This window comes from Aythya fuligula, chromosome 5 (genome assembly GCF_009819795.1).
Source record: "Aythya fuligula isolate bAytFul2 chromosome 5, bAytFul2.pri, whole genome shotgun sequence".
Classification (NCBI taxonomy): Eukaryota; Metazoa; Chordata; class Aves; order Anseriformes; family Anatidae; genus Aythya; species Aythya fuligula.
In genome coordinates, this window is record NC_045563.1 from 10,796,295 (window position 1) to 10,824,112 (window position 27,818).

At 48.2% G+C, this 27,818-nt stretch overlaps 1 protein-coding gene across 1 annotated transcript; it reads right to left on the minus strand.

Moving 5' to 3' along the window:
• Positions 1-6,741: 6,741 nt before the first annotated feature.
• LBHD2 (LBH domain containing 2) lies at positions 6,742-26,764 on the minus strand. Its single transcript, XM_032187914.1, has 5 exons — positions 26,717-26,764; positions 18,266-18,363; positions 13,881-13,971; positions 11,112-11,307; positions 6,742-9,983 (listed from the first exon to the last, which is right to left on the minus strand). Exons 3-5 carry the CDS (start codon positions 13,968-13,970, stop codon positions 9,907-9,909), a joined length of 363 nt encoding a protein of 120 aa, XP_032043805.1. The 5' UTR covers position 13,971; positions 18,266-18,363; positions 26,717-26,764; the 3' UTR covers positions 6,742-9,906.
• Between the last annotated feature and the right edge of the window lie 1,054 nt (positions 26,765-27,818).

The following is a 27,818-nucleotide window of genomic DNA, read 5'->3' on the forward strand; positions in this document are numbered from 1 at the left end:
AAACAACCGAGCAATGCCCAAGTTTGCAGCTCCAGTGAAGCATCACAGATGGAGATGCTTGTGGCGCCACGCAGCGTGCTGGGCAGTGCTGGGGCAAATCCCACCATTACAGCACAGGATGCAGAGCTGGTTAGCCCTGCCAAAAAGCATTTTTTTTCTGTCCCTCTGCTCCGTAATCTGGGGACGGCTCAGAGCAGTCCACAGCTCCTCAGCCCAGCTCCCTCTGGGCTGTTTGCATCCAGCAGAGGCAGCTGCATCCTGGAGAGGGGAGCTGGGTGTGTAGCAGCAATTGGGCAACTGCTGATAGGAATGTGGAATATTTGAACTATTCCACTTGTCATGTAGAAAGCTCCATGTCAACACCAGAAATGCAGCACAAAAGAAAATGTCAAGAAGAGGCAAGGACATAACAGCAACAGCTTTTGGTTACCACATTCACATTTCCACCCATTAATCTGAAGATGTAAATTTTAATTCTTGCCAGCCTCACCAGTATGTTCTATGCAAACTGTTGCAGTCTCCAGGAGCTGCAAGTAAAAACACGGGAGTTATACTCATAATCTTATCTTGCGTATTATGACTCTTGTCCAATTTGCTAAGCATCAGTGATCAGTGTCACATTGTGTAGGCATTAGAAGTATTATTTGGTAGTCTTTTTAATTTTAAGTATTTCTGAAATGCTAGGCATATACATTGCTGCTTTATTTGTGGTGTGGAAAGGGGAAAATTGAGGAGAGTGTCACTGCTGTTACTCAGTACATCACCTTGATGCAATGCCTCAGCAGCACCCCAATGGAGCTGCCCAGCTCAGAGCTGGCACAGCAGCTCGTGGTGTAGCACACATGCATTTCTTGCAGGTGAGTTTACATCTTGTGTGCGTGGCAGCCACGTGCCTTCGTTGCCAGACATGGCCCACGGGGAATTCAGAAGCTGCCTACTCGACAAAGCCCCACTGATGAGAAAGATCGTGAATCACACAGGATTCATGTATGGCTGTGGGTGTTGGATGTAAAAACGCAGAGCACTTAACTGAGGGAAGGTAGAGGGTCTCAGAAGAGCAAAGATGGAGTGGTTGAAAATTTGGGACTGAACATAAAATCTCCACAAACATAAAATCTCATCCACTTCAGCTTGGGTGGATGAATCGGTTACACTGAAGTTTGTGGTGAAACCAGAACCAGAAGAGCAGTCTTGGGACTCCTACAACCCAGCAAGCAACACGCTTCCCCATGGTTAATCTGTCTTCCTCTGAATCATTTATGGACGTTTGGAGACTGCTGACGAAGTTCAGAGGCATTAGGCTGGAGAAGAAAGCACGGAGAGGCGTTGTGTGTGCTGTCAGCCCCCAGCGGTGTGTCCATCTGCTCTCATGCGCTAACGAAGGCCTGCTGCGCTGGGCCTTTCAGGGAGCCCCCACCTTTAAGGCCTTTTGCATTAATCTTTAATACGCTCTTTGTGTGCTTGTCATGTAGGAATGTAAAGACTGAAAATAAGCTTCTCGGCCAATATGGTGTGTATTAGCTGGCTTCTACTTCAGGCTGTGGGACAAATCCACCAGAAGAGCCCAATTTTTGCAAAATTTGCCATTTTCCAAATTTTTTCCAAACAGGAGAGGGAAACCTGTCAGCACCATGAGGGATCTCATCCTGTGTTTTTTAATTCCTTATTTGTTTGATCTCTCAAGTAAGACATAGTTCATGAGAGAAATTCACAGTGGAGGCCCAACAAAGCTGCTGAGAAATGTGTGCCAGGTGAACAAGGCCACGACCACTCCATGGTTTCAAAAGTAGGCCCCAGTAATGGTCTGAATGCCCACATTCAGTGCATGGCCCACATTGAAGCAGGTCCACAGTCAAGAGAATTACATCTATGCACACCTGATCCCAGAGGAAAATGGGGTTGGAAGTTTGTGAGCACAGATGCACCAGGCCTGACCTAGCAGCACAGACACAACTGGGGTTATTTTATGCCTTTGAGTTAAAAGTTGAGTATCTGCATTAGCTGTTTTCATATAGGTTCATTAGCTGTTTTCATACATCAGAGATTCCTGCTCTTTCATTTATATTGTATCCAGAGCATCTTGCTCTGAGTTGGTAGTAATACATTACTCAGAGGGGAATGGTATCACCCTAGGAAAATAATAATAATAAGCCCACAAAGAGAAGATCTACCTTGATTACAGGATAATTCAGCACAGAGAGTGCTTTTTTTTTTTTTTTTTTTTTTTCCCTGGTAGACCGTAGGAAGACTGGCACACACACATTTTCTGAGTTAGTGCTGGCGTATGCGGTCCTGATAAAATTCAGCTTGTGAATTCTAGTCATGGTCTTAAACTTTATTAAAATGCACTGAAAAGAAAGGTGACACAGTAAAGCAAAATAAATAGTGGTGCCTTTTAAACCCTGAAATATCAACATGAGTATTTGAGTGCAGTGCTATTCCAAGTAAATTTGGAGTGGAAATCAGCTCTTACAGTTTCTTCTGAAATCTTTCTCTGGAGGACAGCCGATGGTTACTCTAGGAATATTTAATACTTGATGTTTGGCATCATATGCTCTGTGTCTTTATGTCTCTCCTTTTTTTTTTTTTTTTTTTTTTTTTCTTTGTGTTTAACTTGTGTAAACTACTCAGCAGTGCTACAGTACTCACAAACCTCCCCACTGGCGTGCATTGCCTGTGGCAGATGTTACAGAAACTCTGCTGTCTATGAACACCCCAGGTGGGATCATGTTATAGTGACAGCCATATTCTGCTCTGGTGTAAAATGTGAGTCTTATCCTGCTTCTGCATCATGCTTCTACTGAAAACTTGCTAGGAACTTACATCCTGTTGTGTTCAACGCATAAAGAAGCACAGTGTGTGGAAATTATCTTGTAAGTAGGAGTAACTCCATTGGCAGGAAGGTTTTGCCAAAATGCATCAGCATCTGGTTCTCATTCTGGGAATCAGTCATTTATCCAGCTTTACGAGGCTGAGACACAAGAGGTCATACAACTTCACTTCAGGCACCAAGTTGGTGGACCAGGTTGATTTACAAGATGCTCTTCTCTTGGCTACGAGACTTTACAAAGTGATATGAAACACAATTCCCAGAATTAATTAGGTATTGCTTGTTATTTCTCACATAACCTGTACACACCCATATGTTAAGACTCTGTAAGATCACATCATGGTGTTTTCCCAAACCTTGTATGTTTTCTGATTAGATATGTGTGCTGGATTTAGCCAAATCCCCACTTAACTGGTGCACTCTGTGTGTCTAGGTCATTTGCACACAACAGTGTTTATCTGGAATAACAAGCACAGCTCTTGGCAGTGTTCTGCGTGGCAGAAACACTTTATATCTTCATAGAAATGCATGTGAACTTTTCTGAAAAAAAAAAAAAAAAAGGACAAATAAGTTAACTCAACTAAGGTTTTCTTAGCAATGCAAGAGTGTCCTGGATAGGTAACTGCAGAGACCCTGGGCTGTTGCTTTTACATTGCTTTTGGGCAGCTCTTGGACCACTTCAGCTGGATCTTCCAGCCTCAGCCTGGTCTCGGTTTGCAGTGGGGAAGGGAGCAAGGAAACAGCTGGGTTTGTCTCTTGCCAGGGCCAGCTCACTGTGCCGGCAGCCCTGGAACCTTTCCAGGTGGTGCTGTGTGGGTATTTTGGGTGCAGGGCAACCAGAAGGCAGGCACTGCCCCAGAAGATATGTATGAAGTCGCTTGGAGACAAAGACTTGGGTCAGTTACATCAGCAGTCATCACGACTGGAGACAATGTCAGGAGCTGACCCTGCCCAGGACAGGGGCTGAGCATAAGAGCTGTCACTTGCTGTGCTTGTTTCAATATGTTATCGATCACGTTTATAAAGCAGGGTTTTAAAACACTCTCATTTTGTTCTTTCTTCCCCTTGGTGTTCAAAGGCATCTCTCAGCTGCAGTAGACCCAAAGCCATGCCACCAAATTTAAGGGATTTCTTATCGGTGGATCTACAGACATGGTTCGTGACTGTGCATCAAAACCTTGTAGCATTTCAATGACTTCTTTTTCTCAGAATATATATGAAAATTGTGCAGATGATTTCAGCTGGACAGCAGCTTGTGCCAAGCCAGCAAATAATTTTCTAGTCTTGGAACAAGACTGAGCTCTGCCTGTACGAACTAGGCCAAAAAAAAAAAAAAAAAAGGAATGGGGGAAAAGACACTAGGCCCTTTGTCCTCCCTGGAATTTGTTCAAAACCTCAGGGATGAATAAGCCACTTTATTTAACCCAGCCCAGCTATAAATAGGCAGCAGCACCTTAGCCTCTGTGTGAACTGGGGAACTCAGATGTGTCGCCTCAGTTACAACCATCCTTGAGAGGTACAGCTTGAATTTGAGATGTGCTCCCATGCTGAAGGGTCACTGAGTGTAACCGGGGCACCAGGTGTGGCCTGAGGAGAGACCCTGAGCTAAAATGGAGGTGCTGGGGCTGGCAGGGCCTAAGGGCTGGTTTGCTTTTGCTCTTCTTATCTTACTTGTGCTTGCCAGTTGTGTTTTAAGCATTGAGTTTTCATCCCATGACCAGTTTATTTTGTGCTGCCCACATGTTTTTGTCACAAGACCTGACCAGACTGAAGGGCTAATGCTGGAGGGCACGCAAGGGCTGCCAAGGCCAGCTAGGCTGGGGGAAGACTGGCTTGATGGGACAGGTCCCTCTGCTATTTCTTCCTGCTGGAATCATCACCAGTGAACAATTAGCAGGGGTAATAATTTATTCTCAGGCTTCCAGCAATGAGGTACCTGGAGCTTTCCCCAGCTCCCAGGTCTGTCTGTCCATCCAGGCAGCATCCCAGCCCCTGGGGTTTTCGTGGCTGCGTCACCTGCTGAACAGCGATGCGGGGGAGTGCAGCTGTCAGGGGTACGGAGGACACCTGAGTATGTGACAATACCCAACCCACGTTTCATAAATTAAATGACTAATTCATAAAGAGAGTCTGTCACACTCCGGGATTCTTGCTGAAGCGGAATGCTGGCGTGATTGCAAACATCCATTTAACGGCTGGACTCACCGCAACCACGGGAGCTTTGAACAGATTTACTTCAGGGGGGGTGTGCATGAATCTTCAGGCAGGACGAAAAGATCCTTGTCCTCTGTAGTGTAAAGTCTGGAGGCTGAGAGCGTGACCAGGATCGGGATGGTCTGCGTGCCCACCTCCCCGGAGGACCCCCCGCCGCCTGGGCTGCACAGAGAGGAGGTTTGCTAAGGCTCAGCACGAAGCTTTTGGATGCTTCATGGCAGAAATGTTGAGGAAAATGGAAAAAAATGCTTCATCAGCATCCTTAGGGGAAAATTGCAGCTTTTTAATGTTTCATGTTTAATTTTTTTCAATGAAAACTTTGAAAAGAAAAAAAAAAAAAACTTCATTAAAATCCTCATTTTGCAGAACTGCGTGAATTTAAACATTGGTTCATTGCAATGAAAGCCACAGTTTATTTTCAAGGATAAAAGGAGGAAAGGTCTCCTGCTGTAATTCGTGGTGGAAGCAGTGCATGTGGGTAACAGCGCTTGTAATGTGAACGTAAGGGATGTGCTGCCCGCTGTGGCAGACACGTCTCCCTGTCACTGTCAGGGATCACCTCTCTCCAGAGAGGAATTCACACAAACATTGGATTTGAAACAAAAGCTGTCAAAAACACAGCTTAGGATGTGGTTTGATTTGGAAGCGAGACTTTTTAGTTTAACGCCATAGAAGCCAGTTTTCACCTCATATGGTTCAAACGCAGGCTAATTCCTCTGAAAAAGCTATTTGCTCCTTCAGACAGGAGTGTTAAGCAGAATACAGCCAAAAGAAAGAATTACTAAGCAAACATCTGAATAAACAAAATTATCTGGAAGGGATGGCTCCTGCATGCCCCAGGAAGGTTATGAAGTCTCCCTACCTCCCACCCCTGGGGAAATTTATGCCCAGACCGGAGATTTTCCATGCGTGGCACAAGCGTAACTCCAGTACGGAGTGACGCCAGGCATCAGGTTCACAAGTGTTGTGGTGCCAAAGCTGGGCCCATCGTTTGCCCCTTGGGGGTCAGAGAATTTCCCTCCCCAAGCCAGTGCTGCCTGCAGGGCACCGCGGGTGGCAGGTCCCCAGCCTGGCTGTGGAGGGGCTGGCTGTGTCCCCAGGCAGCGCTCTGTGCCATGCTGGTGCACCCATCCCAGCGAGCAGAGGTGCTTTTGCTCTGAGCCTCTCAATAAAATGAAGGGGCAGAGTCTCACCCCAACTTACCCGATCCCTAGGTTTTTGGTAAGTTGGCATTACTGGAAAAAAATAAAATCAAATTGTTTGTTCGGCACAGGCTATCTCTGCCTCTCATCTTCTCTGCCACATGACCCCGCTCCCCTTGTGCGGGTATAGGTTTCTAGTAATGTGAGTTCCTGCTGGGCTTCACAAAAGCCTTTCCAGAAAATGCTAAAAATGCGCATCGCATTAGGGGGTGAGGGAGGGCGGCCAGCTGGCTCGCAGGGACCGGCTGCCACCCGGGGCGAGGGGCAGCCAGAAACACCCGATGAGAAGCGGCGAGGTTCGAGCTGCTGGGTCGAGGCAGGGCTCGAAGAAAAGAGGTGGGAATGGCAAGTGATGGAGTGGATCTGAATTCAGCTGCGTGCCAGGGGCAAAGGCAGGCACGGGGCAGGCTTCCTTCCCTGGGCCCGTGGTGGGCCAGCAGCTGCCCAAATGTCCCTCTGTGCTTTTAAAGCAAGACGCTGCAGCTACACCACACCTTCCAATCGGTCCATTATAGGCATTTAATAGGCTAAACGGTGTAATACATCTACAGGACATACATTAGTCGAGTATTATGTACAGGTGGCATTTTACAAAATTAGAAAGAACTGAAATAGAGCAAAATCCAACAATGTCTTACTCCATAAAACTTCCCTTCTGCACTACATGAAATATTCTACAAGCTAGACTAGAAAAATATGACTGAATGTCTTTTTTTTTTTTCCTTTTTAGTTTCTACAAAGCTTTTCATCCAGAAAAAAATACAAAACAACTATTGAGTTTATCAGAGAGACAACACTTGCACACAGACAAAGTAAGTGGACATTCATAGACCTGCAAGTTGAATAAATAGGGCTTGTTTGTAGAAAACAAGTTTCTCTCTATCTTGCTCTCCTACTTTAGGGCCTCTGGCCCATGTTCAGAAAAATAAAAATGGGAGGAGGAGTTTGGCTTTGCGTGGTGGTTAAACTGGGGCCACACAGCTTCGGTGGAAAGCTGAAGTTTGAAGCATCCATTTGCTTCAGCTGAAATACTGAGGGGGAGCTGCGTGAAAGGGGAAACAGGAAAGAGGAGAGTAATGAGGCTGGAAGGAGGAAATCTGGCATTTCTGCAGGGGCTGCAGCGCTGTGTATTCCAACCCCAAAAAGTAGCGTCCTGAGGCGTATTTTCAGGGTGGATGCAGAATTTTGTTGTTTCTTTGGGAAACTTATTTAGGGAAGTGCCATTGACCTCAGGTGGAAATGGGATAAGGGCCATCCAGAGCAGGAAGGGAGGGAGCGTCTGAAAGCAGATAGAGAGCGCATAAAATTGGGGGAAGTGTTCCAAACAACTGGTTTTCCTTTTATAAAGTGAAAAGCAAATCAAGCGACACGTCTAACGTCATTCCTCGCGGAGCTGGGCAGACGCAGGTTAAAGGAAATCACGCAGCCAAAAATACATCGTCATCCTTGCTGCTTTTCCCCAGAGCTTCGGAAAACTGCTCAGCAGCCGGTGCAGAGGCCGCGTTTAAAGAGCACCTCACACCCGAGCTGCAGCCCCGTGTCACTTCTCAGTGCCTTACCCAGCTCGTTCTCGCTTCCTCGGCTTTGCAGGAAGGCTGCCACCAGCCGAGGGGGCGGCAGGGAGGGCAGCTGGATTTAGGAGGTGCGCTTGACACCCTCCGCTCCTCTGCCAAGAGCTGGTGCTCTGACCGTTCATCCAGCAGAATAGTTCTGCGACAGCGTGGGTAAGAATATCTACACCAAAAAGGCAAAACAGGTTGTTATATAGGTTGAGAGAGCAAAGTTTAACTGAAGTATCACGTTATACTACACTACACTGCTTATAAAAAGGGTCCTAGATCCCAAACACCCCAAATAATGAGCTATAATTTTGTACATAAATTAATGTTGCTTTGAAGTAAAATAGTCTCTTTCCTTTGTATTAAACATTCATTGCACAGAATTCTTTGTAAGTAAATATATTAAATTTGGTTGCTAAGAAGGTATAAACTTATCTTATCAATACATCTGGCCAGTAAATTTTATCCATCATCACACAATTAAAAGTTTCCTTTAGAGAAAATTATTACTGGATAGAAGAATGCACTTGAAAGTCAACTCGGGAGTTAACGCTGGAAGAAATCCTGTTATTTCTTTCCACCCACAGCGAGCGGCTTCTTCCGGACGCAACATTAATTGGAAGTACAGACCCCATCCAGCCCTGCCGAGATGGAGAAATCCAACTTTGTAGCTTACAGGACACTTGTCACCGAAACAGTCGAACCCTTTTCAGAACATGCATTATCTCCACCGACACTGTCCAAGGGGTAATGTTTTGGGCCGAGATCTTTGCTTCTCCTGGGATGGTGCCTGGTTGGAGGGAGTCTCTGGAAGGTCCCCGTGGAGGAGCAGGCTCACCCCTGTGAAAATGGCCCCCGGATCCATCTCCAGGCAGGGAGACAAGGAGAATCCAGCGGAGACCTGATGCGTGCAGAGACAGCTTGTCCCACCACGAGCTGTGGCCTACCAGAGGTGGCTGTGCACCCGCAGCCAAGGGGGCCGTGCTGCAGGTGAGGACCCCCAAGCCATACATGCTCCTGTGGGCAGCACTGCCAGGGCAGGACAGAGGCCCCCTTCCACCCCTTCCCATCGCAGATGGCTCGGAGGGGACCTGGCATCATGTGGAAAGGCTCCCCAAATGTAGAGGAGGTTTGGGCTGTGCCACTGAGCTCCCCTCACCTGCCCAACCACTGCCTAGCCTGGGCTAAGGGAGGAAGAGCTGAGCCTCTGCACCTATTTTATACACAAAACATACCAAAAGAATAGTCACAACAACTTCTATTAACAAGGTGGGACAAATCCAGCCTTGGCAGAAGCAGGAGCCATTTCACTGGCTTCAGTAGCGAGCTGGACCTGGTCCCCGAAGTGCGCACGAACAGCACGATCCACCCAACCAAATCTACAACGAACGGTCTCACTCCACGAACACCAGCGACTAGCTATTCCAGCTCGTCAATGTACAGCAAGAAAGCGTGTCTGAAGCTTCAGAGCCTTATCAAAAAGACAGTTAGTACAAGGCTGGTTCACCTCAACTTGCACAGGTTAGCCAAAGGGAGAGAACTGCTCTGATCCGCACGCGGGCGGCAGCCTGGAGATCCTGCGTAGCGATGGAGGCTAATCTTACACTTGCGTCTCTATACAAAAGTTACAAAATCAAATGGTGACATTATATTACATCTATTGTCCGTAATATCACAGTGCTAGTTTCAAATGGCTAAAAACAAGAAAGGTTTTAGATTTAAGACATCCCTTCCGGAGAAATGTAACCCCTTGGTCCTGCTGTTGATACCTGAAAGCAGCCTTGCTTAAAAAAGGTAAATCCAATGAAATGTGCTAATTGAAATTAGGAGCGTTTTTCCTTTGCGATCTCATGTCTGCGATGCATTTCCTAACATGTCCCTTTCTTTTTCCCCAAGGAAAAAATAAACAAATAGTATGAATCCCAGCCTGAAAAGCAAAATGTTAAAAAGAACAGTTCTAAAGCCCATACACTTCTTACCAGGTACTAACTAAATAAAACCCTTGCAGATTTAAATACAGATTAGTTTGACATGTCTTCAGAGTGTGTTAGCTTGTCAACAACATTCACAATGAAGTTTTACTTCTGAGGCCACGGAGTTCCTACTCATCCTTTTCAGTTCTGCTTTCGAGAGTATCTGTACTGTCTTCCACTTCTTGAGCTGGATGCGCTAAAGTATCTGCAAAGAAATGGTTTGTCAGTATTTTTTCCCCCACAGTGTACATCACCCTTTACCTGACTCCCTGCTCCACGAGGCAGATGATTCGTCAGGGTGCTCAGCCTTGAAGCTGGTAATTTACTGTACTCGCAAACCAGCAACTGAGCCTGGAGTAGGGTACTCCGAGTGCATCACAGCCTGACTTCACAGGGACTTCAGACCTCAGGATGGGTATTAATGAGATGAGGTGATGACCCCTCTCATTAAAAGCAGGACAGCCGCCACCGTGGGAGGGCTACCTGCTGTCTTAGTGAATCTGCTCAAATCCTCAGCTCTGAAGACGTAACAAGTCCCAGTGTCACTGCACAAACACAACACAGAGGCCGTAATGCACAGCCTGGAGCTCAGGCCACACATTTGGCCCGTATTTCTTCTTGAGTGATACAACCCTGTGGTAGCCACCACCTAGAAATGGCTTCAGGAACAGCAGAGGATTCGACACTTCAAGATCAGACGGTGTGTCATTGCCCCTTAGGAAGCAAGGGGCAGTGCATCTTGCACCCCATCCTCGCTGCTGTCTCTGGGCTTTTGCATGGCAAATGTTGGTGCACTGAAATGGAAACCATGTCACTCTCTAAGGGAGAGGACTGAGATGAAAAAAAAACAAAACAGAAATGGAGAACAAGCTACACTGACAAGCTCTTATCTCTAGCCATATTTACCCCACAGTGACACCATTAGTCATATCTGCCTACCTCTGAGCTCCTGTTACCTTAATGCACTCCTGGGACACCACGATGCTTTGAAAATGCAGAGCTATTAAATACTCTGCTTCTAGGCTCAGAGATGGGGAGGCAGATAGACAGCATGGAACAGGGTTATTGTTTCCTAGAGTGAGCTGCTGATGCGCAGCGCCCTGCCTGTTGGCCATGCGAGTGGCCAGCACTGAACCTGATGCGATTGTAAATTCTGTGTCCTCGAAAGCCACAGGGACATTTTCAGCCCACAGGACTCCCTTTCCATTGCAGGTGTTTCTGGGCACCTTCAAGCACCCACTGCTGCTTGGTACTCTGTTGACCTCAGTGCGTGGCATAGCCAGAAAATGCTATTTTCCTATGGGGAACAAGGGTGAAAACTACTCATTCCGACCTTCCAGATCCATCTGCTGCTGCTGGACGCAGACTCTTTGGTCACCATGCAGACCCTTCTCTTCTGCCGACTTCAGGTCATCGGGAGGCCAGCGCAGCTCCCCGCTCTCCACCTCCCCGGACTCAGTTGGCTCCACCACGATCGATGGCAGTCTCTTGGACAGCTTGGGGTATTTCTCACGTGCATCTGGGAAGGCCTGGGGAGACATTTGGGGACACGCCTGTCAAAGCCTTGCCCATATTCAGAGCAAGCGGGGTACGTGCTCCATCTTAGCATTCTTTCTACACCTGATGTGCACTACAATGTCCATCAAAAACCCCATTCAATCTAGTGCAGACTGACCTGTGTGATCCAAAGTGCACAGAGAAAATAGAGACTTTGGAAAAAAAATGCACCATGTTGCCAAACTGTTCTGGGGGGTTTGTAGGACACAAAGGTCGTTGCTGTAATGGTCAACTAAGTGGCTGCTCCAGCCCTTCTGGCTGCCGTCCTTTCGCTCTGATATGATTTATTCATATTTTCATGCAGTAACAGTTTATTAAGGAGCTGTCATGCTGCAGAGCTCTTTTATGTTATGTGAAACTGTATTTTATGGTGCATTCATGCAAGCAGGTAGCCCCAGAGATCATCTTTACAGAGAGGACAGCGCCAGCTATTATTACATTTGTCACGTTGAATCTGCAGGTCAAACGTTATGTAGTGATTAGAGTTTGAAGCAGAACTAGGTATTTGTAGGGAATGATACTATAACACATAAAAGTGCTTTCTTGTTTTCAGTATAGCTGGTTCATTACAGTCCCTCAGGGTACTTTGTTTTGTTTTGCTTTGTGGTTGGTTTTGTTTGTTTGTTTTTGTAATTTGTTTTGTTTTTCTTTTTCTTTTTCCTGGACAAAAATTCACTCCAGGTCGTCCAGGAAGGGGCAGACCAGGGGACTGAACACCAGGGGCTGAGCTGAGAACCACCCCAGTTTAACTCCAGGTGCTTCCATGGGTTTGCTGTGTGCTGGTGGGATGTGCCCACACATTTGCACTATGTTCACCACCGTATCAGGGTTTCTGGTTAGCCCGAGCACTGCTGTTACATGAGCCAGCCTCAACGCAGCTCCTGCTACAAGCACAGGCAGAAACATGCAGATATTCCCCAACCACCCTAAAATCGGGCATGTTGTGGGGATTCATCCCTGCAAACGTACACGAAGATGAAAAATGTCACATGCTATTGTTAGTCCTGCAAATTGAGACACAATTAAGGAGTCTTCTATAGGAGCAAGCCCTTCATTGCAGCTAGACCAAGGGAATCACTGAGGTTAAACCTTTCTAATGCTTCCCTGAGCTGCACTCACATGGGTGCAACCTGTCCTGATCAAGCAATGCTGCTCACGCTGCCTATCAGAAAAGTTCCCCCCCAACTCCTCATTATACAGCCTCCTCCAGACCTGTTTATAATTTGAAAATAAATTGCCATGGCAGCTGTAATGATTGGGAGGAATTCTTAAGAAGCTGCTAATATTTCCCAGCTATTTCCAAACATGCAACACGGTGACAACACCCGGGCTGGGGCAGGTCCAGAGACACCTCAGAGCAGCTGTGCGCTCTTCTTCAGACCCACGGTGCAGCCTGGGGCTGTGATCCTCACGGCTCAGATGACAGAAAATAGCCAGAAAATTGTGGTTAAATTGCCCTGCTGTCTCGCAGGGCTGCCCGTACAGGGGACAGTGACCTGCTCAGTCTGCTTGGGTGGCAGAGGACTGTGAGAGTGCCACCTTGTCCCCAAGCCTGCCCATAATCCCTGAGAGGGGCAACCCAATGCAACAAAATTCCTGCTTTTTCCATCTTTCTGAAGACCTAAGAAATGAAACAAGCTGGTCTAAAAATGTGCTGAAAGGCGACTGCTAAGGCTGCAACAAAATTTAGGAAAGGCACCTGTGCAGCTTCAGTTTGCCTGTTCTCACTTGTGCTGTTCTCCTGCGGCCAAACAAACCGCGTCATGTTTTTCCCCCGGTGCCCAGCATTTACCACGTCCCCCCAGGAATGAGTCAGGACCGGCAGGAAGCAGCGCGGTGTTTTTCTGCGGAAGCTGGAGCGTGCAACGAGTGGGCAGGAGACGGCAGGAAGAGAGGGACTGGTCTCCTGGCCAAAGGGCTTGGAAGTTGCTGGAAGAAAGCTAGCTGTCCTGCTGAGTCACCGGCTTTGCGTTACCTCTCGTTTCTTTTTGCTTTCTTGCCTCTGCCGGCCACCACTAAAGCGGGGATAGGATCGCCCTGCCCAGAGGTGGGGATAAACCAGATGGAAAAAAACTTACCCGGGTGCAGCACTGACTCTGCTTGCAGTAGTACACCTCGTGTTGAGGAGCAACTCGAGTCCACCAGGACACGTTCAGGTCTGTCCCCCAGCAGCCACACGCCAAACCACGAGCACAACCACGGGGACCGAGCTGGTGCCTCAGGACACCGTGGGCCCTCCTGTGGGAAACGGCACCACGAGTGGGCACTCGTGTGGGTGTGGGACTACCTGGGGACAGAAAATGTCCCGCGTCTGGCCAGTGCTACTGGAGCCCTAGCTAGCCAGGTGAACTACGTGGTCATTTCAGATCATCTCTTTGCTAAAAGAGGGAGCTCCCTCCGAGCCTGGAGCTCATTGCACAGGTGGCTGTGTAAAAGCTGTGGGACGGTATTTGCTAGGTGTCTGCATCATAATTTCATACATGCACAAAAATCATCATTACACTGCTTTTGAAAAGCAAATCAGGCACAGTTTTTCTAGCAGTACCTGGCTGGAAGGGCCTCCTTCTTCCTCAGGAGACTGGCTGAGCGTGAATTCCTCCATCACCGGTTCTCGTGTGTTCATCACCTCTGTCATGCTGCAAACATCAGAACAGAAATGGAAAACTCAGCTCTGTGCTTTGGCCACATGGTTAGTTTAAAAACAGGCATTTTGTTCTAATAACTGTGATGCAGACTGTCCTTTCTAGTCAGCCCCCAAAATATTTCCTCATCTCTTGGGCATGTTTATTTGCTGCTGCACTGCTGTGGTCATCGGTGGAGTGACAGCTCCATTGTCCCGCTACCCCTTGTCTTAATCTGCTGCATCTTTTTCCCTAAAAAAAGTGCAAATACAGGTTCAACCCAAGGGCATCAAACGTGCTGCCAAGCTGTGCAGCGAGAGATGCTTGCATTTGGGGGCAAATCCAGGAGCAGCAGCAGCAGTGATGTCCCCCCTGAAATTGCATCTGTGGAAAAAAAAAAAAAAAAAAAAAAAAAAAGTTACTGTGCAAATATCAGCCCTGAATTAAATTCTCATTCTGGTTCTTCATAACGTCTTCAATATTTGCTCTTCCCAGATGTCTCTTCCATTTAGTCACGAGCCAGCACTTCTTTTTAAACTGTTAATTCCAGACACACCAGCTGTATCGGTGTCTAAGGGCCAGATTTTCGGTAGTCTTTATTTCCCTGAACATTCGGAGAGGTGTTGAGTGGGATTTTCAAATGCATCAGGGAAGGTTTGGCACCTAAATCTCATTTAAATCAGGGATTTAAGAGCCTAAGCTGCTTATGTGCCCATTAACCATCCCCCTGTGCTGCTCGGCACCCGAGGCACTGCAGCTCTGGCCCTTGCGCTCTCCTTGTCCCGCTATCAGCATTTGGGCAGCCTGGAGCAGGGGGATTGAGCTCTGGCATGGGCTGGCATACCTGGTTGGGTATCTCCATCTCTGTGGAGCAAGGATTTTCCCCACATTTGGGATTTAGAGATACAGCAATTACCCTTTCCATTGAAAAACTCAAGTAGCAGCGAGCAGAGGCTGAAACACTCGGCGTGACCTGCGGACCAAAGGGGCCACACTCCTTTCGGGTGGGAATACCTCAACCCTGGGTGGGTTTGGCCCCACAAGTGCCCCCGTCAGGGCCAGCAGGGGCTCACTGCCAGGCTGCTGCAGCAGGCAGGACGTGGGCACCGGCAGCGAGCCCGCCCTGCTGCAAGCTCCCCTTCGGGCACGACTAAAGGCTGCCATTAATTCTGGTCCCGCTTCACGCACAAAAGCCTCCTTTGTCAAGGCTGCTCCTACTGAGAAATGCAAACTAAAACATCTTAAGGATGGCTTGTTTCAGGCTTACATTACCAATTACCCCACAAAACTGAATTTTACAATATCTGCAATTACTACAAAACCCTTCACAATGACTTTAATTAGCCGTAGCACAGAGCAGCGTGACATCGTGGAGACTTTCACTCCCACTGCATCATATTTAAAAAAGAGCACGGCAGACCCAGGAGACACTTGAGCTCAGCTGTGAGCCAGGACCCGACCCCATAGGCATCCACCAGCTTAGGGAAAAGCCCTGAAAAGCCAGCCCCAGGCCCAGCCAGTGCCGATTTAAGCAGCGTGCTTCCTGGGACACACATATGACAGGAGAGAGGAACTGGGCTACAAAACTCAGCAAGAGGCTGGACTGGTCCCTGATCTGGGCATCCCCAACCTAAACCCTCCCAGATCCACAGCACGGTAGCAGAGGGTCAAATTCTGCCTGGTTGGTGGAAGTTTTGTGCTCACTGTCCCCCCTGCAATAGGGAGCAGCAGGACACCCCAAACCACCCAGTCAGTAAAACACAGACTTTTATGGACACATGCTTTTATTCCTGCAGCTCCAGCGTGCTGTGCCATTGGGCACCTGTGGATTACAGCATCACGGGATGGGGATCTGGAAATGGAAGACCCTTTCCAAAAGCCATGCCCTTGGACCCTTCCCTGCCCGTTCTCTCCACTGTCTCCTCCCTCCGATCACCCCCAGTGCTCCTGAAGCTCTTGTCTTCTTTTCCCATCCTGGTCTCTGCCTGGTCCCAGAGGGACCCCTTGGTGTCCCCACTGCTTCCCCCCCCGAGGCCATAGCCTGGGGGAGCACTGGGACCACCGCTCTGACCATGTCCAAGATGCAAGCCTCTCATTTGGGATCCTTTTCAGGGTTTGGTGCCCTATCCCCTCTCATCCTGGACAGAAGGGAAAGGGACTTGGATGAGAGAGCGTGTGTGTCTGCCTGGAAATAATCTCAGAGGCTTTGTGAGGGGCCAGGATTTATGAAGTCTTGGGCTTGGCTATCATGGAGAAGACACGTCCCACTGCTTGTGTCCTGGGGGTCAGTCCCTGCTAGCCAGGAGAAGATTGCTGCGGCTGCCCACAGCTTGCTGGTTTATTTTAGCAGGCTTTCAATACATACCGAGTGCGTAAATCACTTCTCCATCCTTGTTCCACAGGACATCAGAGAGATACAGCCACACATGCACTTTCAAACGTGTCATACGAGCTCAGAGATGTTGTTAAGACCTCATGAAATTCTATTATTGAGCAATAACGGGCTCCGTGCTTCCCAAAGACCACATTACACCCCGCAGATTATTTCTAAATGACAAAGACAAATGGTTCTGGCTAGGAAAATGGTGACAGTCCTGCCAGTGTTCCAGCAGATGCCTCCGTGAATCAGCTCCCAAGCTGTTGAAGCCCAGGCCATTTGAAAAATCTGTGCAACTTAAGGGTTTGATTGAATAGGATGGCAGAAGCGATTGTACTTGATGCGTTTCAGAAAAGAACAGGGGGGCATGCAATTGGCAGAAGAATTAGGCTTTAACTGGAACAGATTAATTGTTCTCAGTCTCCACTTAGAAACAGTAAAGGAAAGCAGAAGAAATCTATATGGGCTGGGAAAGCAGCGATGCCTCTAACAATCTTAACTAGGTGTTTAACACTAAAAATAACCAGAAATGAAACAGTTGTGAATGCCACTGCAAATCAGCTCATCTGAAACTTTGAAATCGCTTGTAGGACATCATTGAAGTTTTTATGAAGCCACAGAAACTGAAAAGGGGGTTTGGTTGCTGCTTAGGGCTTTTTTTAACTGTGGTATGATTTATATGCAGGAGAGATTTTACTTCTCAGCCAATTTTGATGGAAAAATATTGAGCCATTTTTACTGCTGCTTTTATGTGACAAGTCCTTACATACAACAGAAAAGTGGCTGATGCAAGCAAATTATTATAAGAACTGTATCTCTTTTAAACTGGGTTTTGCATTTATGTTCTGTACGGTAGGTGCTGATATCACCAATGACATACAGTAGCCATAGTGATGCAAAACAAGGCAATAAATAGCATTTACAAACAAAGAATAAATTCTGTTCTGGTGGATGAGTCACCTACTCTGAACCTTAAAATTCTTCTAGCAGTGAATTAAGACATGCATTTACTTCCTCTAGGTTTAATTAAGCTTAAATATACCAATTAGGAAAAAAAGAGCAAAATCTATTCTTGCTTTTCTGTGAGAAAACTGCATTCAGAGATGATTATCCTAAATGCAACCGCTACTGTCACAGGACCATGTTATTCTGATCTTTTTCAGGGGCACAGAGCAAACGAACAGCCCACTTTCTGCTGTTTGTGATTGCACGAAGAAGGTCAGTTACATACAGAGCAATATATAGGTTGACAGGTGCTAAACCACCAACGGTGAGAAACAATGCACGCACTTTTATTTTAGTTTCTGAACAGAGGGCAAAACTGACCTGTGAAACTCCCGGTTGCAAAACGGTACTTAAATGAAGACCAGTTTCAAGATTCAAAACCATGGAGCACTTATTTGGAGAAGGAAAACAGGCAGGTTGCATGATGCAAGCAAAGATTTCCTTTAGAGAAACTAAACCACCTCTTCTCCAAAGCAAGGATAAGAGAGTAGACAAGTGAGTTCCTCTCTGCTATGATACTCTGAACAGCCTAGGTAATCCTTTGAATGGAGCATTTGCAGCCTAGATAGTCCCATCTCAGGACCTCTGAGCAAGCTGCTCAGACTTTTCAGGGATAGAAATGTGGTGTACGCCTGTGCTGACAATAGGAAAGTTCCTTCTGGCAGCAGGACCACATAGTGCGTGTCACAGCACACCAGCAAGAAGCCTATGGCCAACGGGTTCCAGCTCTGGCTGGCTGCTGGGCTCCGTGGCCATGTGCTACGTGCCCCAGCCTGGAGGATGCTCACATGCACACCAAACTGAGGCCCGATCCTGTACTCACCTCCCAGACCAGCAAAGGCAACAAAGGGGATGTCTGCCTGGAGCACGAGACTCAGGGTGGGACAAGTGACAAGTATGGGGCAATGACAGAAGAAAGCTCATTACCTTCAATCACATAAATGGGTGTTGCTTCCGAAAACTGCTGCAGATGTTCACTCCTGCTGATGAAATGTTGTGCTGACTCTGTCAAATCCTAGAAGTGTCTGAAAGAGACAATATGACTGAGTCAGAGTGTGCAAACACAATGGCAAAGCCAGCAGTGACCAGGGGGAAAGAGTACCGCGGTGAGCTCGCTGCTTCAGAAAGAGGCAGAAGAAACTCCTGCTTCAGAGGGCTGGGTAATTTTCTGTATCTAATGGGAATTGATCTTGCTAAAGATGTAGCTTGTAGCATACCCAGTGAATTGCCCAGGCAATTAATGTTCCAAAACTACACAAAGCTGAAATACCTTGCAATCTGACTCTTTTCTGTGATGATAAACCTTATTCCTTAGTGTAAGCTACATTAAAACTGCTGAAACTGGGACACTCTGCTATTCTCCCATGCAGGAATTTTAATGATATTTTTGAAAATCGGAAAATAAAGATATATCCCCTTGTTTGGCAGGCTCAGTGTGCTTAGTGAGACGTGGTTCAAGACATAAAGGAATGAGATTCTTGCTCTTGAAGTGACTGGTCAACACACAAAGAAGACAAAATACACTGGAGGAAAGCTAACAGGATTACATTACTGCATGTTTCTCACTGATGTCACAGGAGAAACGATTTTTCAAAAGGTCTTCTCCAAACTGAAGGTACTACTTTGAGTGGTATCAGGACGGGGGAGCCTGGAGAGCAGAGGTGAGGATCCCAGCAGTTCAAAATGCAATTCACTAATTTCTTATGGCTTCCCTGGTGGAAAGTCTTAGCTGAGGAGCTTGAGAAGGTACAGTGCTGAAATGTAGTCAGTATCTGGGCCAAAGATGATTTTCTGAGAAATTTGTTTAGCCCTACAGCTTGCCAAATATATATTCATGCCAACCACAGCTATTTCCTTGGATGGGAAAAAGGTGTTTTCAGTGAAATGAATGGCACTAGTGTATATATTTTATATCCTCCAGTGGTTTGGATACCAGCCCAAGTGATTAAACAAATCTACCTGCTCTGGAGGCCTTCCTACCTAGATTTATAACTCTGGATTAGCTGCACACTGATTTTTTTCAAAAACAGAGGAAAATTGTCCATTGCATTCTGGAGTTTCTCTTCATGCCACAGGCCGTGCTTATTGCAAATTAGGGAAGCAGGAAATCGCATCTCCATCCCCAGAATCCAATTCAGGAGGGTTTAATTCTTGTCTGGCAAATTTCCTCCCCAGTGATCAAACCAACTTCAGGGAGGCTAACGTTTGCCCCTTAAAAATTCATGACTACAGTCAGACTTTGTCTCTTGTATGGAAACCAGAGAGCATCCGATACCATGTTATCCAATACTCTGGGAAGAAGATTTTTATCCCACTACCCATTACAAAACAGCTGCTATTAAACCCATGAAAATTCAGCAAGTACTCATCTACCTTAAATCTCTCCTTTAGAAAAGATTGGATGTCATAAGAACAGTTACTGCACTGAGTCATCTCTCAGCGAAAGACAAAATGGCATACGAGAGAGCGAGCTGGGCACATCAAAGCCAGCAGCTGGAAGCCATGCCAGGCCAGCTGCTATTTAGAGGTATCTGCGGCCGCCTGGCTTTTGGTATGTGAGGATCCATGTGGGATTGAATGACCGAAAACAATGCCTGTTGCTTTTCCACTCTCCGTAAAGAATTTCAGGGTTGAACTGACCCAGGACCGATCTCCCGTCCATGCGCTATGGGGCTTGCAATGTTTGAGAGGAGACGTCGGCCCCTGGGGCTCAGCTACTTGGAAGCTTTAATGGAAAGAAAGTCACTTGAGGACTCCCTTCTTCCACCCACACAGCCATACTTCGAAACAGAGAAACTTCTGCCTAATCAATATTCTTGGAGAGTTCAGTGCTACCAGTGTATAAAACCACCAGAATGCATTTATTCTCTGAAGAGTAAATACTCACTTTATCTACCTAATAGGTGTGATTATCTTCTTTGGCTGGCACTAGAGGAAACATTATCTAATACCCTTCCTTCTACGATACTGCTTAATCTTTTAAAAACCAGGCACAGCTATTGAGGCCATGCGGTGAGCTGTCGGGAAACAACTCTGGAAAAGCCTTGCTCTGCTCACCTCTTCTTGTCCCTTCCTACCTGCATACCCACACCTGGCTGCTTTGCTGATCAGTCCAGCCTTGGCTACCTGGTGTACTCTCTCCCAAGCCACCCCCCTCCTGCCCCTCAAATTCACCTTCAAACCCTCGGCCCTCCTTGGCCCCATCTTGAAACCAGCTTCTTCTCGGGCTCCGGCTGTGCAGCCTTGGAGGGGACGAGGAGGGGACCTCTCCACCCCACAGAACGGGAGGGACTGGCACAAAATATCAGGCACTGAAAGGTGCCCTCCAGGCTTCTCTATCGCTTTGCAAAGCACCTAGGGCCCATTGCCTGTTTGGGGCTTCCACACCACGAGGACACGGTCTGTCCCAGAGGGCTGGTCTCATCTCCCATGGGAGAACAGCCAGGAGCAGAAGGGTTTGCACAGCTCTTCTGGGCAGCTGTGGGGTGTGGAAAGCCCAGCCCGGCTGTCGCTCCTGGGCCATGGGTGGCCTTGCTGTGGGGAGAGAGGAGACCACCCTGCCCAGAAGTAGATGCCTTTCCATGGCATAAATTCACCGTGAATCACAAAGGAGACGTTTTTAAGGCCAACATGCCTCGACAGCAAAACAGAAAGAAGAACCAGACACCAGCTGCGGTCCTAGTGGCATGGAGCTAGGCCGCTTGGTCACAGATCCCTGCCTTTCTGAGTGCTTCCTCAGGTGGGAGCAGCACCTCCACCATGGGGTCACTCGTGTTTGGAGGTGCACCCTACTCGTCCCCCAGCTGCCCCATAGCTGGGGACAGCCGGGCGGCACAGGGACACGCCAGGGCAGGGCTGGTGTGAGCTTAGCGGCCATGGCGGGACGGCCTCCTCCCTCCTGCCCTCCCTGCTTCCCGAGTTAATCATTCCCCATGGAGCGCGAATGGAAATATTACGATAACAGCCTAACAATGTCGCATTGAAGGTTCACCTTGCAACAAATAAGCACAGATAGGCGGCAGAAATCGGCCCTGAACTGCTGCTCTGTATGCGAGCGTATCACTTCTCCCCTTCTTATTTCAATGGGGCCATCCCAGGGGCTTTGTCAGCCCCCTATTTAAGTTGTGCTGGAGATGCAGCACAATTACACACCCTCTGTGATGGACTGCATGGTTCCTGGTGCTTGGGGGGGCTGTGAGCTTGCCCATGCCTCAAACAAATGGGCATCTCAGCCCTCAGCCTCCCCACACATACACACTCTGCCCCCTTACAGGCTCTAGGTAAATGCAAACTTTTCTCTGTTCGAGGAGTCTAGTCTTTGTGCTACAGAAAGAAAAGAAAAAAGAACCCTCCTATTGATTACGAGGAGAATTGGCACGTGCAAATGATGTCAAACAAGAGAAGTTACGGCCTACTGCTTGATTTTTGCACGCTGGAAAATTTTGTCGAGTTACAACGAACCCTGCTCAGCAATTCTCAATAAACATGAGCATTTTCCACCCAGCAGAAGAAAGAGCGCTTTATTTGGGCCACTCTGCTGCAGCAGATCGGGCTGGCAGCTCAGCCAAGGTGGGTGTGTGGGTGATCTAGGACAGAGCTGCAGTTGTGGTCAATGGAGACACGAAGGGGGCTGCTCACACTGTGCCAGAAGGTGCACAACCCTGCAAGGAAATGTCAGTGTTTTCTAGGGCCAGGTGCTTCTGCAGATCCATCTTCTATATATATATTCTATATATTCTGCAGATCACTCGTCTATACTTTGGTCTTATAACAGTGTCCTAGGAGGATGGAGCTATGGCTTAGTCCCTGAAGTGCTTCAGGCCGCATGGGTGGCCTGGACTATGCAGAGACAGGACCAGGCGCAGTGCATCTGCAGCGGGTGGGATGCTAGCTTCAGCATCTTGGCACAACCCAAACTGTGTGCTTACCTCAGTGACACTCCGCAGCCTCCAGTTTCCGCATGAGTGCCTACTGAGCTCAGCTCTTGGACCCCGCGGGTAGGAACTTGGACGGCATCTTTGTTTCCCCTGGTTGCACATTTGTAATGGATGTATTTTATGAAGTGTTGTGGGTTCCATGGGACTCGAGAAATGTAAATTACAGCATGGACCACTGAAGATAAATGTGCGTGTGTATGAACTCCTATTTAAACCTCCCACTTCTTTTTGGATGCAAATCTCTTTCCTAAGCAACTGAGAAAAGTGCGATATGTGTCAGAGTCTGGAGATTAGAGATCTGTTCTGTTCCCTCATTTCAGAAGCTCTTGTCTTCGGCCACCCACGCAGTACTTGAGTTCTGCTCTCCGCAGGCCAAAGCTGCCTTCCTCTCCTCGGCGGCGTGTGCTCTACAGAAGATGTCGATCTCTCTCAGGAAGCAGTGAGATGAAATGACTCTCGATGTGGAGGAGCAGGCATTTCAGCATGAGACACAGCACGTAGTTTGGGAGAGCGAAAAGGGGTAGGAGGCTGCTATTTCCAGACCGCGCTGCCTCCCTCCACTAACTTCGCAGCAAGCAGCAGTTTTTGCTGTTCCTGCTCCAGAGAAGCTACTGGGGTAAATATCACCCTGGGGAATTTCTCAAACACTCGGCTGTGGACTACCAAATCTAGAAAACACGGGCTTGCAAAGGGCACCGCACTGGCAGATCACTCCAACTCAGCTTCCTCTTGTTGCGCAGCAAGGCTGAGGCTGCCTGTTGCTCTCCGTACACCCCCAGCTCCCAGCGCGCTGTGACTGCACACAAATCCCACCCTTTGGTTTGTTGGAGCTGCCGAAGTTCCTACTGGCCCTGTTTGCAAAGATGAGCTAGGAACTTGACTCATAAATGGCCATTTAAAAAAAAAAAAAAAAAAAAAAAAAAAAGCAGGAAAAAGAACTAAAAGGTGCCCATTTTTAACTACCACATTTTTTCAAGTAATTGCATGATTCGAGGGTGAATTTACCGAAAGTTTTTAGCAAACGATGCTTGCAATGCTGCTAGCTATGGGTGCTTCCCTGGTGGGTTTTTCTTTTCTTTTTTCCTGGCTGCTCATTTTCTTCAGCTCTTTGATCTCAGCACTAAGCTACCTGAGCTTCCCGGCGGAGGATGCCACCAGGGACAGGCAGAGCACAGGAGGGGAGCGGGTCTGCCAGCCAGGCTGCACGGGGCTGGGGACGGGGAGCAGCCAGCCAGGAAGCATGTGCGGAGCAGCGGAGGGAAGAAGAGGCAGAGCAGATGGGAAGAATGACTAAGCGAGCTCCTCTGAATGCTAGTAGACCTTGGTATCATGGAAATCTCCACAGAGTCCTCATAGAAGTGTATGCCAAGAGAAAGTTTGGATTTTTTTTATTGTTTTTTTTTTTTAATGTTGGATTCGGCAGCTGATTGATATAAGAGGACCTCATTAAGAAAACATCCCCATCAAAATTAGAGATAAAACTTCAACAAGCTATTAAGTGGTTTTAGAGGTATCTCTTCTGGTACTTGTGCAAATACTATCTCATCTGAGAACGTGCTTTTGGGATCCGAAAGTCTGTGCCAAGCAGAGTGTTTCTGAGCTCTGCACAAGCAATGAACCTTGAATTGGCTTCAGCTCACGGAATTGGCTGCAGTCTCTCAAAACAACTTTATGAACCCTGCAGCTTAGGAATAAATATATCACTCCTTCTGATTCAGAGCAACCATTGCTAAAGGGTCTCCGAAAGAAGTATCACCACTTGTTTGTGTTTCTGGGATCTTCCCAGGAAGATGGTGATTCTTTGTCCCTGATATTGCATGCCACAATTGTCCCTCACCTTACAGCACCAGTCAGTGACTGATGAAATCTGCCTGTGCTATTCCCAAGTATTTCTGGACGGTCCTGAATTCAGGCCATGGTCCCACTAGCAGAAGATAAGTGGGGAAAAAGATATCTGAGGACATCAACACAGAGCAGGTGATTGTTGGATGGAAACATCCTGGGAAATGGGTTGCGAAATGTCTGATGTCTTTCTGGCACTGTGGAAGAGTGCTCCAGCTAGTCTGTCATACCCTGGATAGTTTATCACTTCTAGGTAACAGAACAGGATAAGAGGTTAGGTATATAAATGGTATTTACTTAAAAGATAAACTACTTATTTCCTTGTAACTTTAGGGAAATCAGAATATGGTGTTAATAGTGCTGTAACATGGTGCAACATTGAGCCATTCGGTACAGAATTGAATACAGCCAAAACAGCAAAAGAGTTAGAGGTTAATTTAAAAATAAATAAATAAACAAAACAAAATTAAAAAAAAAAAAAAAACACACCACCACAACAAGAAAAAAGCAGACACTCTGAAGAGAACAAAGACAATGAAGAGACTTTTAATGTTCCTTATTGGTAATTAACAGCAAAACTGCAGGTGTCACAACACCACAGGCTAACACCAGAGGTGTTTTTCTCTAGGAATTAAAGCTCTCTAACCTTAATTGAATTTCCAAAGTGTGGAAAGTTGCCCCAGCCTGAGATGGAAGATAGGAGAACAGTGTGTGTTATCGTAGTAGGGTTGGGCATGACAGAGGGCAAGGACAATGCATAGATAAAAATAAATATATTATTTTTAAAAAGCAGTATGTTTTTTTTTCTTTTTTTTTGGAATGAGTCATTAACACTGAAAGCATATGTGCATGGATAATGCACATTGGTGTCTTTCTGCCAACCAATTAACATCCACCTGAAGCTAGAGGTCTCCTAAATATTTGCACACAGGTCGTTTATATGGGTGCATCTCAGAGAAGAAAGTGGGATGAAAAATCAGGTTTACATGTTATAGAAGTTGCAAAGGAACTCGAACTTGGACTATTCTGTCAAAGCCCTGTGAGGACATGGGCTCTATGGGGCAAAACGCTGTGGGATCAGCCAGCCCACCCTGATGGCAGCAGGGGCTTGTCCTGCCAGAGCCCAGCTTCCTTCTGCACTGGTGTCTGCTCTGCAGATGCCATTACTGATGGTGCTCTCTCCCTCAGCCCCCAAGCACTTGCAAGCAAAGAGGGACAAAAGCTGGAGCAGGGGACTGAGAGAAGGTTTTAAGGACCTGCTTGTATTAACTGGTCTTTTTCATTCCACCTGAGTTGTTATTGGCTGGTAGTTTTCCTAGGGCTTGCAATAAAGTCTTCCTTTGAAGAAGGAACATGCAGGAAACTGATTCACTTGCTGCTTTTTCCAGAGAACACACACACACATCTAGGAGCAAAGGGAAGGGGCACCGCAGAGAGGCAGATGCTGAGCTCCTTCGAATCCCAGCAGGGCTCCTCCTGCCTGCCATGACACAGGATCTGCCCTGGACCAAGGCTGCTCCGTCTGACCCCTCCAAAATAGACAGATGTGGTTAAATAGGCTCAAACACAGGGGGATAATTTCAGAAATGAGAGCGAAGTAGCAATTTCAGCCTGTGACACTGTGGGTTTGATACCTGATCTATGCAAAAGCCTGTTGCTTAACACAAAGAGATCATTGTGAGAAGGGAGGGAAAATAGCAACTATATTTGCACATTCATTTCTTCTGCTAAAGTAATGTACCAGGGAGGTTAGAGGAAATTCCACGATTGACAAACTGTCAGGCCAGATCGGGAAAGCAGGGAAAAGCGGGTCAAGTTGCTCCCTGTTTGCTTGTTTTCTCTCTGCAATCATAATGTTGACTCTGAAAACATGTTCTTTAAATGGAATATTAATTATCAAAATCCTGAGCTGTGAGCTGGATTCTTTTCTGGGCACAAAATTTGTTGCTCATTAAATCTAAGAGACGGAAAACACTGGCTTGGGACTGGTGGTGTGTAGGCAGATTTCCCCGCTTCACCTTCGTTTCCAGGCTTCCCATAAGGAGGCATTGTGCACGGCGCCAGGCTGCAGGAGCGCAAACTTCGGGGTCCTTCAGTACGGCACGAACCTACAGCCAGGAGGGCTTCCTCACTGCACCGCTGACCGTAGGACCGCGGTAAAGATCTCGGTCAGGAAAAGACTAATGGCAACTAATTTCTCTGTTAGTTGCTTCTCATGGCTTGAGGGGTTAATGCTGCATCCAGCCTAGGCTCGCTCCCCTCCGTGACTGCAGCCGTGTTCAGGCACCGACAAACACACCTCTGTCCCGGATGAAAAGGGAATTTTTGTGGTACGCTCATTTGGCAGGGGGAAAATATTCACACCCCTCGCTCGGAGTGAAACATAGTCCTCATTTACAGGGGAAAGTGGGCTCTTTCTTTCCCTACAAGTAACCGCGTGTGTGGCACGCGCTACCTGTTGGGAAAGGCAGGGTTTGGGGGTTCTTTCACCTGAAAGAGGTGAAGGCTGCGAGCAAAAGCATCGTTGTCTTAAACTCGCATTTTGTTACCCGCTCGGAGAAAAAAATAAATAAAGAAAGAAAGAAAGGCAGACACACACCGAAACAAATGAACAGCTGAGGCGATCGCAACCCAACAACTCCCTGGGTGCCACTCTCATTCATCAGGATTCCTTCACACAGCCGGCGCCTGCCAAGCAAGTTTTGCTGTAAAGCACAACCCATTCCTCGGCGAGTTCCCCCTAACACCCTTCACAAAGCCAGAAAACATCTGGAGGGCTTGGAAACACGGCCGAGAGGCAAGCCGGGCAGCAGCCCCTGCTCCTCCTGCCCCCCTCGCTCGCCCCGCACTCGCCCCCCCTGCACCGCACAAGCACCGGGCTGCGGCTCCGAGCCCCGGGCTCAGCTCCCCGGGGTGCCCCAGCCTGTCGGGGCTGGGCTCGGCTCCCAGGGGGGCTGCCCCAACCCCTCGCAGCCCCCGGGGCTTCTCGGGGGTCCCCGAGCATCCCGCTGCGGGCAGGGCACCGCCACCCGCCTCCCCGATCCCTCTCCGCGGCCCGTCCCGGCTCACCGGCGAGGCGAGGCGAGGCGAGGCGAGGGGAGGCCGGCAGCCTCCCGCCGGCCGTGCACGGAGCCGGCAGCTCCGTCAGGGTGTCCGCATCCTCCCGGGCCGGCCGCGGCACCTCCCCGCCCGCAGACCGGCCCCAACGCTGCCGGCGAAGGGGAAACCACTCCCCCGGCAGCGCCGCGGGGCGGTGCGAGGCCCCGGCCCCCCCCTTTCCCTCAGCACCGCCACCGCGACGCCCCCCCACGGGGGGATCGCCCCCAGCACCTTCCACGGGGCCGGCCCCACGCCTGGGGGACAGCTCCTCAAAGTGGGGACACCCCCCAAGGTGGGGACACTCCCCCCAAGTGGGGACACACACCCCAAGTGAGGACACACACCCCCAGTGGGGACACACACACCCCCAAGTGGGGACGCCCCCCCCATACACACACACTGCTAAGGGGTGTGGGGCTGGCACAGGGCCCCCATCTCCCTAAGGAAAGGCTGAATTGAGGCGTAAAGTTTCTCTTCCTTCTTTTCTGGGGTTTCTTTTTGCTGTAGGGGGGGTGTGTGCCCACCTGGGACATGCTCTGCTCTCGTTCAGAGGTGTGACGAGGGGCAGCTCCCTGCTGGGGTGTCAGTCCAACGCTGTGGAG

Excerpts from the sequence above, each read along its gene's own strand:
- LBHD2 (XM_032187914.1), bottom strand. The coding sequence starts at position 13,970 with ATGACAGAGGTGATGAACACACGAGAACCGGTGATGGAGGAATTCACG. Across the intron at positions 11,308-13,880 it reads AAGGAGGCCCTTCCAGCCAG|GCCTTCCCAGATGCACGTGA; the intron begins GTACTGCTAGAA and ends ATGTCTCCCCAG. Across the intron at positions 9,984-11,111 it reads GCAGCAGATGGATCTGGAAG|ATACTTTAGCGCATCCAGCT; the intron begins GTCGGAATGAGT and ends ATTTCTTTGCAG.